Source organism: Odontesthes bonariensis, chromosome 10 (genome assembly GCF_027942865.1).
Source record: "Odontesthes bonariensis isolate fOdoBon6 chromosome 10, fOdoBon6.hap1, whole genome shotgun sequence".
NCBI lineage: Eukaryota > Metazoa > Chordata > Actinopteri > Atheriniformes > Atherinopsidae > Odontesthes > Odontesthes bonariensis.
The window spans coordinates 24,297,089-24,308,796 of NC_134515.1; the positions used below are offsets into that span (position 1 = coordinate 24,297,089).

An 11,708-nucleotide genomic window follows, 5' to 3' on the forward strand; every position below is an offset into this window, starting at 1 on the left:
AAACTTCCATACTCACTGTCCCTCATGTCAAGTCACTGTATTCATGGCAAGTCAGGTTTGTTCTTCATGGTTTTTTTTTTGGTTTTTTTCCCTTTCCCCCTTTCTTTCACAGTTTTAGTCAGATTTTGCTTTTTCATAGTTAGGTTTTTGTGTACCGGCTCAGCCGTGCTTTTTTTGTTGTTTTTGGGTAAAATAAATCAAGTTTTGTTTTGAATATCTGCATCCGGGTCCTACCTTCTCCACGCCTGGGCACGATGTACACCAACTAAATGTGACAGATACAGACGGGTCCAACAAATGACAAACACATAGATGTGTGGCAGGAGGGTTAGTCCATTTTCAATGACTAAGAACAAAGGCCAAATGCAGCCGTTAGGAAAAGGAAAAAAAAAATAGGCAAGTTGCTGAATTTATTTAGTTATCTGCCAGTTAAGTTTCATATAAAATAGGTTAGCATTTCTGAAATTAATTAAAATCTTTTCTGTGTAAGAGAAATTCCCCAACATCGGTTTTATCAGGACCAACCAGGAACATTTAATTGCTGTTGAACCTCAGTCATCAAATATTTGCTGACATTGATTTTATATCAACATAATGATAGGCTGTAAAACCCCATATTCGATAAGCACTCCCTCATTCCCAGCTAGTCCTCTAAACTTCAGTTCGAAAGTGCAGCGCAGGATTCTTCATTTTTTGCTTGTAGTCCTCATCAAAATGTTCATTTTGGGACACGGTGAAATGGTTCTTCCAGTCTCCCACTTTTCCTAGTGAGCAAATTTGGTGGAACAATTGAGTGAAATGCGGTCTGAAAATGTAAGAAATCAACGACTTTGCCAGTGATGATTTTGCACGGACCTTTTCTCATGAACGGAGACACCGTGAGGTCCATCATTTTAACAGTGGAGAAGTTGGTCATTTGGTTTCGTTTCATACTGTCAAACGTCACTCCAGCGCTGACTTTTTCCTTCTCTTCAGCTGAAGGAGACAAGCCAAGGAATGAACAAAGTCTGTCGATTTCTCCTCCAGTGTCCTGCACAAATGAAAGGGATGCATCGAAGAAAGTGAGCCACGTTGGACACCAGTCAGACAATGTGAAAATGTGTTACATGTAGATACGTAATACAAGAGAAGCCATGACTGCCTAAGAGGCAATTTAAAAAAAAACAGAGTCTGTTTTGTATTTTACTGTCTCCTCCACATTTCTCATATCTGCTCGTGTCCTGATGCAACATAGATATGTATTTATATGAAAAATCATACAGTATCAACTGAACTTCCACAAACAAAACTTTAGCTAATTAGTTGAGCTCAAAATACTCCATAAATTTATCTCCGGTGGTATGCAGGAACATTCTGTTCAGTATCCTATCAGCCCCTGCATCTCTTTTGCCTTCGTAAAGTTAAGGCACACATTTCTGTCATGGTTTCAAAGAGATGTGGTACAGTTATTATTTCTCATCCAGGGCAGAGTTTGTGTAGATTCAGAAGCAACAAACCTACAATTTATATATCTATAATATATTATAGATATGTATACATTTTTTTATAGTTATAAACACAATTTATGGTGTTATACAGCATTAATGACCAAAATGAAAAGTGTTTCAAACATTTTTCAAACTATATGCCAATCATGAACCTGGTTAGCGTAGTGATCGCCAGCTGGATTGCATCACTGAATTCTTGTAGGGCATTGAGTGATACTCAGTCTTGACACCTAAGACCTGTGCTCAACACACCAAAATTAGTTTACACCATCAAAGCATCACAAAATACAAGAGTGGTGTTTTTATAGCTTACTCAGGTGAAAATGAGATGATATATGATATGATAACTGTTCTTTTCTCCAGTCAAATTGCATTGTTGGGCAAAATAAGTCTTTTTGAAAACGTGATTTCAACTTTAATTAATGATTCATATAAATTCCAGATATATGGGAAACTAAATGCTTAAAGCATTCTGCCAATAAGAGGCTGTTGGAAAACTGTATATAGATTTTCATTTTGAGTAAACAACATTTTATAGACAGACATGAAGTGTGTGAACTTTGCTTAGTGTGATACAAAGTAATTCAAGGGAACTGTGAGAAACAGGGTGCTCTGGTCTTCCCATGTAGGAGAATGTGCAACAACTCAACACGTGAGGAACTAGATGTCCCAGTGAAACATTTGTTGCATCTTGCTCACAAGATTGTTTTACATATGCTGATTGTTACTAAGCTGTGTAATAAAAAGAACTACACGGGGAAAGTCGGATGGAGTCGTTTGAGCACGGGTGAAGGAGTAAGTAAGGAGTAAAAATACAATCTTGTGCACTGTGTGTTTTGTTGATCACTGGGGTTGTCTTGAGTGAACTGTGTTCCAGCTGGGTTAACTTTTAGACCCAGAGGATCGTAATGAGGGCCGATTTTGTGCACGCTGTGTACTTTACTGTGGTGCTGAATATTTTCATTGTAATTTTTAGTAAAGCCTTTCAATGATTGCTTTGGTTTTACTTGTCCTCCTGTTTTAATAATTTCTTGATTTCTATTTCCTTAGTTGATATTTGTTTTCTTGCTTTTTTGTTTTTCATATTCTGTAGCACTTTGAGGTTCGGAAGAATGTAAAGTGAATTATAAATAAAATCCATTATCATTATTATTATTATTATTATTATTATTGTTATTATTAACAACAGGTGACCACAGTGATTTTTTCGAAAATGATAAAAGGCTCAGCGGGATGTTAAGTTGAGTAAGATACAAGCAAGAAGTAATAAGATATTTCAATTAATATTTCGTTTAAACGTGTTGCTGCTGTAGTACAACATAATGTGAAGAGTTGAGTAGAAATATGGAGGACGATTTGCAGCCTGGGAGCTCAGGTAACAAACCGAACTGTGCAAAATTAGTGCTGTTCTTGTAGTTTCCAACTGGAGCGTCTATGGATTGGAATAAACAGACAGTTTGAAATGATTTGTAACCGCTTCACTATTGGCACATGTGCTGCACAAACACAACTCACCGCACCTCAATCAAATCCTCATAAAAAATGTAGTGAAGTTTTGGGTATGTTTGCTTTCTCTTCCACCAGCCGTTCACATGGTCGTACCACGATCCAAACACCACTGGAACCACACAAGCATACATGACATAACATGCACACAAAGAATGAGATGATATATTTTTGTTCTTTACACTAGAACTACTCACTCTTCCCGTCCATGAACTTCTGCAGGAAGCTGCTCCAGTCTCCTGGTTCCGGCTGGACATGATTCATTCGGCCAAAGTGGAAATAAGACACTGCAGTGTCCTTTGCATTACGGGCCACACAGACTATCTAAAGAAACATAAAACACTACATTTGGCTCTATCATTTTGTGTCATAAATCACATATTCATGAGCATGGCATTTACCCTGCTGCTCTGCTCCCAGAAAGACCGAGGCACGAACTGGATCGGTAGATGGGTTTTAATGAGACGAGGAGTGGTGGAGAGCTGGTCTGCCAAGTCTTTACCTTTGTGAAGCAAAGGATAAAATGCAAAGTTGAACATGTTTAGATATCTTAGATTAACATGGCTACCTGCTGAAATGTTGAACAATGGTTCTGAGATATTTGATAAGTCTACAAACTGGATAGGAAGCACAAAGTTAACCGGATCAACAAACGAAAGTTGTTTCAATATCTAATGATTCTTTGTAATTTCATTTCTGTAAGTGACATACATTTATTGTTTTGTAATTAACTGATTAAAGCTGCTTAACAGTTGTGTACCCGCTGCATTTCAATGAACAGAGGGCTTCTTTATATTTCATTCAAGTTACTAGTTACATGGCTGAGGAACACCTCAGGACACTTCAAGCTTCCTGTGTTTACTCCCAAGAGACTGTTGGCTTATTTGGTGGGGCTGCATGAGTCCACTTCCTGTTGAAGAAAACTCAACGCTGACTTGCTTTATGCCAACAAGACTGTCAGTTGGGTTGAACACTCCTCTCATACGGCAGTAGAAAAAAGGAAACATATATCATTTCGCAAGACAAGAAGTAAGTAACTGCAATGTTCTTCTTGTTTTAGAGCATAGAGTTTCTGAAATCTGTGACCTAAAACATCCAGCAATTAGAATGATGTTCTCAGTTCACCAAAGAGAAATTTGCACTATGAGCTATTTTCATAATGTCATATAAACATATCTGAATGATTCCAACCACATGATTTAACCTGTGGGCAGAGATGGTACACTGATTTCCAGGAAGGGCACTCTCTCATGCAGAGGAATGGAACTCAGACGGTCTGGACACGTGTGACCAAAGTACAGAAGATCCAGAATGTAAGAGACCCATGTGGTTCCTGAGATTAAAACAAGTAAACAGATGCTGTTCAGGCGTAAGACGGACAAGATCTTATGTCAATGATGTCCTGTTTTATTAAAACAACAACACAAGCTCTGTACTCTTGTACACATAACCTCACCTGCTTTAGGGTAAGTAGCTATGAGAATATCATCAGGTCTTGCTTTGAAGTCTTGAATATTGTCCCAGTTGTCTGTGAAGTATTTGGTCATGGAGACTCCATGGAAGTCGAACGGTGTAGGTCGAGGTGGCAGCTCCATCTATGAGGATGACTTCTTTTTTTCTTTTTTTTAAATTCAAAATACCACCAAGGCAAATCGGATATACGGCCAGGATTAAAAAGCCTGACTAAATTGGCTGTCACATCACGTCACACGCAGTGGAGGATTGGTGAAACAGGGAAACATGAAAATTACAACATATCCTTCTCAGCTGTCTTCCCCACCCACACTGGTGTAATGTAGAAAGGAACGATGACAGACCACAGTGAACACTTGAATGTTTAACTGCCCATTTAAAACATGTTGAGCATGGTTGACAGATCTGATCGGTTTAACTCACGAGACGTGGTGGATTTATTGCGGGTAATCTGTGATTTGTGCTTGCGCACTCCTGCCAACTCACATCATTTGAGTGAGGTGTGGGCTTCCAACATTTGATGTCCAAAATTACACTAGTGATACATTAAACTATCAAATCAAATTTGAGAGCGCCCCACATTTTATTCCATCCCAACTCGATTCATGTTGTGACTATTCCACGACAAAGGAGCAACGTCAAATAGGTATTACTCACACTGAGTGATAAAGATACAGACATAATATCTTCTTGTTTCAGGCCAGACACTTGATAGAGATAAATATTTCAACATTTTGGACTGTTTTATGGGAAACCTTGAGCAATGACAGTGAGTGAGTCGCATTGTTGCCTGAGGGTTTAAAAAAAAGAATAATAATAATAAAGTGACTTAGAAGGAGCATGTGCTCACATGTTGCCAAAGCAATGCTCCATTTATCCCTAGTCTTAAGCCATTAAAAAAAGTAATGTGAGAAATGTGAAATTATAGGTATAGTTCCAAAAATGTAAAAAGGCCTGCAATAACCTGCATTTTCTTTCTTTTTTTTTTTTTTTTAATCAAAGGCCCCTGCGTATCCATACCTGCCCACCAATTAGAGGTGATTGCGTAATGTGGTATCAAATCTCTTGCACACAGGAGAAAATAATTTGAACAGTAAAATGAGCTCTCACGCTTTTATTGCAAGTACATATTGTGAAAATGACATACAAATTAATACATTAGGAGTCTTAGTTTCATCTGAGGGTATCAATGGAATTCCAACCTACAGTCACTTCACAAATTTGAGCTTTTATTTAGGTTCATTAGTAAGATAAAGCACCCAGCATCTCTTCTGTCACATTTTAGACAGCAGTACTCTTAATGACACTTCTAGTCAACCATGTACCCATCTCCACTTACACAGTGTATCCAGAATTGTTCAGATTTCAGTGCGGAACTGTAGTGTGGGATCCTTCATTCTATTCTTGTAGTCTTCATCAAAATATTCACTCTGACCCACAGTGAAGTGATTTTTCCAGTCGCCAACCTTCCCTGCGGAGCCACAGACAATCAGTTAAGTCTTTCCACTGAAAATTAAAATCCTTTCTTGCACAATATTATTGTTTTCCAAACCTTTTCTCATGAAAGGGCAAATCTTGAAGTCCAAAACTTGGAGTGTAGAATAGTTGGCCATCTTGTTATTTTTCATGTTGTCAAACTGCACTTGACTTGTGATGTTTTTCTTCTCCTCAGCCGAGGGAGACAAACCGAGAAAGGAGCAGACTTTGTCTATTTCCCGTCCAGTATCCTGGAAGCACATGATCAGATATCATCCTTGCATGATAAGCAACCAGAGGAGAGTTTTAGAGATGAAGGCTTTTATAGACAGAGGTGCTAAAAAGAAAGAATGAAAAACAAAACCTCAATCAGATCTTCATAGAACATGTAATGGAGGTTTGAGTAAGTCTGTTTCTTCTTCCACCAGCCATTCACATGATCGTACCAGGAGCCAAACACCACTAAGGCCACAGAATATTATAAAAAAAGTCAGGCTTAAGCACTGCGTCCGTTACTGTGAAAATAACCTTTGATCATCACATTTCATACATACTCTTTCCCTTCAAGAATCTCAGAAAGTAGTCGATCCAGTCTCCGGCCTCTGGTTGGACCCCATTCATGCGATCGAAGTGGAAAAAAGACACCATGTTGTCCTTTGCATTGCGGGCTACATAGACAATCTACAGAAGAAGAGATCAAGATATAATCGCCCCTCAAACTGTACCGTTTCTTTTTAGCTTGATTGGAACTATATCACAGAGTAGGTCAGCCTAAGTTATAGGACAGGAAAAAAAAAGAACATAGAAAATTCCATACCCTGCAGTTGTGCTCCCAGAATGACTTTGGCACAAGCTGGACAGGAAGATGAGTTTTGATGAGTCGAGGGGTGGTGGGCAGCTTGTCTGCCAGGTCTTTTCCTGTTTGAAGACATGACGAGTGAACATAATGCTTACAGCTGGGTTTCAAAAATACAATTTGGACAATAAGGAAAATGCTGATAAAAAGAAAATGCAGTGATTATTACATTTACTTGCATTTCTTTTCTCACTGCAGACAGTTTAAGTCCAACATGATTCATGTTTTGACATGACAGCTTGATTTATTCATTTAATCCAGCTTTAGATTTCAGGCCTGAACCCCCTCCCCCCCCCATACAGTGCCATTCATTCTCACAATACTAAATATGTCCTGTGGCTCAAAGCATGCAAAGTGATGAAGTGTTGCAGGTGTTTGTTTGTTTTTTGGGGTATTCTTTAGTCTTTTTTTTAAAACATTCTTGTTTTAAACATTTTTTACAAATTCTTTATTGGGAGCAGGTCAGGACTGCAGGGAGAGGCCATGCCTCTGTAATGTATGCAGAATGTGGATTTGCACTAACTTGTTGAAATAGTCTCAGGAAAAGAATTCAAACCTAGGGAATCCGTGCACTTTCCTGCATTATTTCTGCTATCACAGAAGAGTAAATGAGCTAATGAGTATAAGACTTTTTTTTTTTTTGCATGGTACAGTTTTGAAAGGTGTTTGTGAATGTAACTCTGTATTGCAGTGCTTGATAAAGATTCCCAACAGTAATCCATTTTCCATGTGGTTATATTAGCAATCGATGAAGGGGGTGTCTAGCTTAAGCTTGCATCCCTGCCCTTTACATATTGAAACTCCTACAGATTGCTTGGATGTTTTCATTATATTTTTCATTGTAGAGGGAGAAAGATACAAATCCTCTCCAGACTTTCTTTGACAATAATTGTTTTCATACAGTTCAATAACTCTTTTAGAGATCCTCTGCCATCTTTCCTTCTCAAAGACTAATCATTTCATGGAAACTGCTTCTGTTCCAAATCCTGATTATAATCACCTGTTTGGACAGGCACATTTTTTTCTACCTCATTACTATCCCAAATTGCTCTCTTCCCAACATTTTTGGAATGTTCTGCAGGCCTGAGATGTATATCAACAAATTAAATTAAGTTGATGCGATGAATCATTAAATATCTCAAGTTAATACTGTCAACAATGGAATAAAAGTCTAAGCAAATATAATGCTGTTACATCTGCTTAGACAACATTGTGATGTCAAGTCTACACACCCTTGTTAAAGAGAGATTTTTGTGAAGGAAAAAAAAAGAAAACATGATAAATCAGGCTGAAACCTTTGCTGCATTATTTGTAAAACTGCAACCTAAGCAAAGATTGTGAAAATACAACTGTTCAGTGGGGAAAAGAAAAAAAAAAGAAGAAAGTGCCTAGAAGGTGTACAGGCTGTTAGTATTGAGCATCTGGCTGTGAATCAAACATGATCAATTTCAGGTTTAATAGTTGTTACTTAATTTTGGTTGTAAATTACAGTGGCTGACTGAGTCCAAGTAAAGTTCTGTTGCTCCTGCGTGGCGATCCTGACTTCTTTGTTTAAAATAAATGCAAAACTTAAAGGCCTCTGGTAACATTACAAGCATCAAGTGCTGGTTGCTCACCGCATGGAACAACAGTCTCTCGTGTTCTTCATGTCAAACATTTGCAAAAAAAAGGGGATGTCCAAAATCCACAAACTCTCCGGACAATCTGTACATGTCCTAAGAGACCTACTGTGTGATTTTTTTTGGCTGTACTTCCAGAGGGATTAGACTTTTGCGCTGTCCTTTTTCAGCCATTAAAGGAGATTTATTAAAACCCAAGAGAATTTTGAGAAAAAAGCTCCAAATTCCACACCATTGATTGGAGAGGCAAAATTCCAAAGCATCTGCTAGAAAGCTAAAGATAAAGACAAATTTTACATTTCACTGCAATAACCAAAGGCAGAAGATCAAGTAAACAAAGGAATGGCCTCACTGAGGAAGATTACTTCTGACCTTGTTCGTAAAAGCTGTAGTCTCAAAGTTGATGTGGAAAAAGTTTTTTTATTTATTTATTTTTTTTAAATCATCACTGGACCCTTTAACCAGGGTGTGTGGACTTTTTATACCCACTGTGCTAAAGCTATTTTACGAAAGACGATAATGGACTTTGACTAATACCTGAATCCAAACCGGGGATGGCGATCTCCAAGAAAGGCACCCTATTATAGATAGGGAGGGATGTTTGACGCTCTGGAGATGTTTGACCAAAATACAGCAGGTCAAGGATATATGAGATCCATGTGGTCCCTAAAGAGAGACATAGAAAGTAGCAAATAAGGTGATCGTGACCTCTCACCCCTACACGCATTCCTAAAGGCTTTAAAACATGTTTACACACGCTTGAAGACTGACCTGCTTTGGGGTACGTCGCAATAAGTATGTCATCTGATCTGGCCTGAAAATTTTGAATGTTTTCCCAATTGTCCGTGAAGTAATGAGTCATTGAGATTCCGTGAAAATCAAACAGCTCCGGTCGAGTAACCGAATCCATCTGTCCAAGAAAGAAAGCAAACAAAAGTAAAACATTCAAAAGATATGACCAGTGGCTGCAGCAGTTTAACTCAAAAAAGGAACAGGGAAAAGCAGCTGTCGGGTGTAGACAGTGAAGCCAGATTCAGTAAAAAGATTAGTCTCTAAAAGTAGTTGTGTACCTTATGCTGCTGAAATCCACAAGTGTTTGCACAAGCTCTTGAAAACACTTGCACGAACACTTGTCCTTGCATGAATTTAAAATAGGCTCCCTTAACAAATCATTCCCACTAGCTCAGCACCAAATGTTTGGAGAAGAAAAGAACTCCAGGAAAACGCAGAAGATTGTTGCTCAAAAAGAAAACAATCCGTTTGATTTCAGGATGTCACATACCTTCTCAGGATCAAGCAGTCTGCTGCTTGTGGTTTCTGTCCGGCTTCTCTTCCTCTAATTTATCCCCCGACCAAGCAAAACATTTCCTCCTCCTCTTTTCTCTTTGCATAATACTCCCTTGTCAGAATCGGCTTCCTCTTTGATCTAATCTCAGTGCCAAACCCCACCATTTGCTGACCAATAACTCCCATGCTTCCTCAGAAACATGTAGAGCACATAAACTGTGTTACTGCCCACCTAGTTTATCAACTTAACCTACTCATTGTGCCCCGACAACAATGCCCTTGCTGTCAGATAAAAACGGGGTATAAAGGGCTTTAAAGGATTTGGGCTTTGTGGGGAAAGAAAGTCTTCAATCTTTGAAGTCTGTGAAGAATATTTTAAGTGATTAGCAGCTTAAACATCTTCAGAAGCTGCAATACATTCAGAACGGTGCAGCCAGGGTTCTATTGAGAGCTCGTAAATCTGACCATATTACACCTATTCTCCATGATCTGCACTGGCTTCTTGTCACTTACAGAATTCAGTACAAAATTGCTCTCATCACCCATCAATGCTTAAACGGAACCTCACCAGATTATCTGAAGGACCTTCTCATTCCACATTCATCCACCAGATCTCTACGATCACAAGACTGCAACCTCCTCCACCTTCCTCGATCCAGATTAAGGACCATGGGAGATCGGGCATTCTCTGTGGCAGCCCCCCGTCTCTGGAACTCTCTCCCGGTCTATCTGAGAGCTCCGCAACCACTGGGCGACTTCAAAAGAGGCTTAAAGACTTTTCTTTTTAAGCAAGCCTATTCTGCCGCCACATGATTTTTATGATGTTGATTTTATCCCTGATTTTAGTTGTACTTTGTAGCACTTTGAGATTTTTGCTAATGAAAAGTGCGTTACAAATTTGATTTATTATTATTATTATTATTATTATTATTATTATTATTATTATTATTATTATTATTATTATTAATAAACAGTCTTAAACAACTTTAAGTATACTGAGCTATCAATGTGCTGAGGAAAGCAAATCAGATACAACATTTGATAATGACAGAAGCCAGACTGATTTTATCTGTCACATACTGGTACAAGTTGCCATACAAGTCCCTGAAACATTATTGACAACTGTCCTTCTTCCTTGTCAGCATTTGGATCACACTTAAATTTAGAAAATGATTAACTCTCAAACACACAGCGAGGGTTTTCCAACACTGCTTGCACTTGTGGCATGCATAGTTTAAACCCTGCCAGCCACATGGGAATTGCCTTTGCAGCGTGTGCGATTTAACTTCCTCCATATGCCATTCCTTCTCATTTTAAGCGTCTCAGGTACCATCACATGGGGAGAAAGGTCAAACGTTTGCAGCATTTAGATATCTTGAATATTCAAGTCTCTCTTATGGCAAACAAAAATAATCTCTGTCCATAGTTTCCCTGAGAATTCACTCTTTCTCTGTGGTCTTGGTCACAGCCTTTTACAAGCTCATCTTTTGAGAAAGGGTATCCTTATTTGATACGTGACACGTTACGTATTTACGTCTTTCTGGTGGTCTGGAGTGGTTTATTTGATCTGAATCTTCTCTGACACCAACATAAACCAACATAAGAGGTAAACAAAGACTAAAGACAAAACATTGCATTACCTTATGACGTTACGTCTACCAGCTTATTTAGCTCATAGCTAAGAACATTTCAATTTCTTTGTACATCGTAATTACACTTCTCTTATTTAGCTTGTTGCCACTTTTGACCGATGCTAAGCTGAAACCTTTTACTTTTAAATGCCATTAGCCTGTTTATGTCGTTACGTTGCACCATTTTCGCTTATTTTACTTTTAAACAACGTCATTTGCTAAGACACTCCCTTGTTCACAGGAAATTAAAGATAAAGGCGTAAACAACATCTTTGCACACTGAAATGCAACTCCTTTCAAATTACAACATGCTACCTTGGTAACCTTTACAATAATAGTTTTAATGTGTGCATATATATGTGTGTGTGTATAT

At 38.4% G+C, this 11,708-nt stretch overlaps 2 protein-coding genes across 3 annotated transcripts; both read right to left on the reverse strand.

Annotated features, from left to right (window-relative positions):
• Window positions 1-410: 410 nt before the first annotated feature.
• Window positions 411-4,694, reverse strand: LOC142390321 (cytosolic sulfotransferase 2-like). Its single transcript, XM_075475719.1, has 7 exons — window positions 4,450-4,694; window positions 4,198-4,326; window positions 3,395-3,495; window positions 3,191-3,317; window positions 3,008-3,105; window positions 856-1,030; window positions 411-764 (listed from the first exon to the last, which is right to left on the reverse strand). Exons 1-7 carry the CDS (start codon window positions 4,586-4,588, stop codon window positions 652-654), a joined length of 882 nt encoding a protein of 293 aa, XP_075331834.1. The 5' UTR covers window positions 4,589-4,694; the 3' UTR covers window positions 411-651.
• An 871-nt stretch (window positions 4,695-5,565) lies between these two features.
• Window positions 5,566-9,797, reverse strand: LOC142389749 (cytosolic sulfotransferase 3-like). Of its 2 annotated transcripts, none has more exons than XM_075474778.1 (8): window positions 9,700-9,797; window positions 9,189-9,327; window positions 8,955-9,083; window positions 6,760-6,860; window positions 6,497-6,623; window positions 6,307-6,404; window positions 6,019-6,193; window positions 5,566-5,937 (listed from the first exon to the last, which is right to left on the reverse strand). In XM_075474778.1, the coding sequence occupies exons 2-8, from the start codon at window positions 9,325-9,327 to the stop codon at window positions 5,825-5,827; spliced, it is 882 nt and encodes a 293-aa protein (XP_075330893.1). In that variant the 5' UTR covers window positions 9,700-9,797; the 3' UTR covers window positions 5,566-5,824. The 2 variants fall into 2 exon arrangements, with proteins under 2 accessions (XP_075330893.1, XP_075330892.1); XM_075474777.1 differs by lacking the exon at window positions 9,700-9,797 and adding an exon at window positions 9,488-9,692.
• Window positions 9,798-11,708: the final 1,911 nt, after the last annotated feature.

Coding starts and splice junctions, on each gene's coding strand:
- LOC142390321 (XM_075475719.1), bottom strand. CDS start 4,588: ATGGAGCTGCCACCTCGACCTACACCGTTCGACTTCCATGGAGTCTCC. Junction 3,496..4,197: donor TGTACCATCTCTGCCCACAG/GTTAAATCATGT, acceptor TGCTTCACAAAG/GTAAAGACTTGGCAGACCAG. Junction 3,318..3,394: donor TCTGGGAGCAGAGCAGCAGG/GTAAATGCCATG, acceptor ATGTTTCTTTAG/ATAGTCTGTGTGGCCCGTAA.
- LOC142389749 (XM_075474777.1), bottom strand. CDS start 9,559: ATGCAAGGACAAGTGTTCGTGCAAGTGTTTTCAAGAGCTTGTGCAAAC. Junction 6,861..8,954: donor CATCCCCGGTTTGGATTCAG/GTATTAGTCAAA, acceptor GTCTTCAAACAG/GAAAAGACCTGGCAGACAAG. Junction 6,194..6,306: donor TCTATGAAGATCTGATTGAG/GTTTTGTTTTTC, acceptor ATGTGCTTCCAG/GATACTGGACGGGAAATAGA.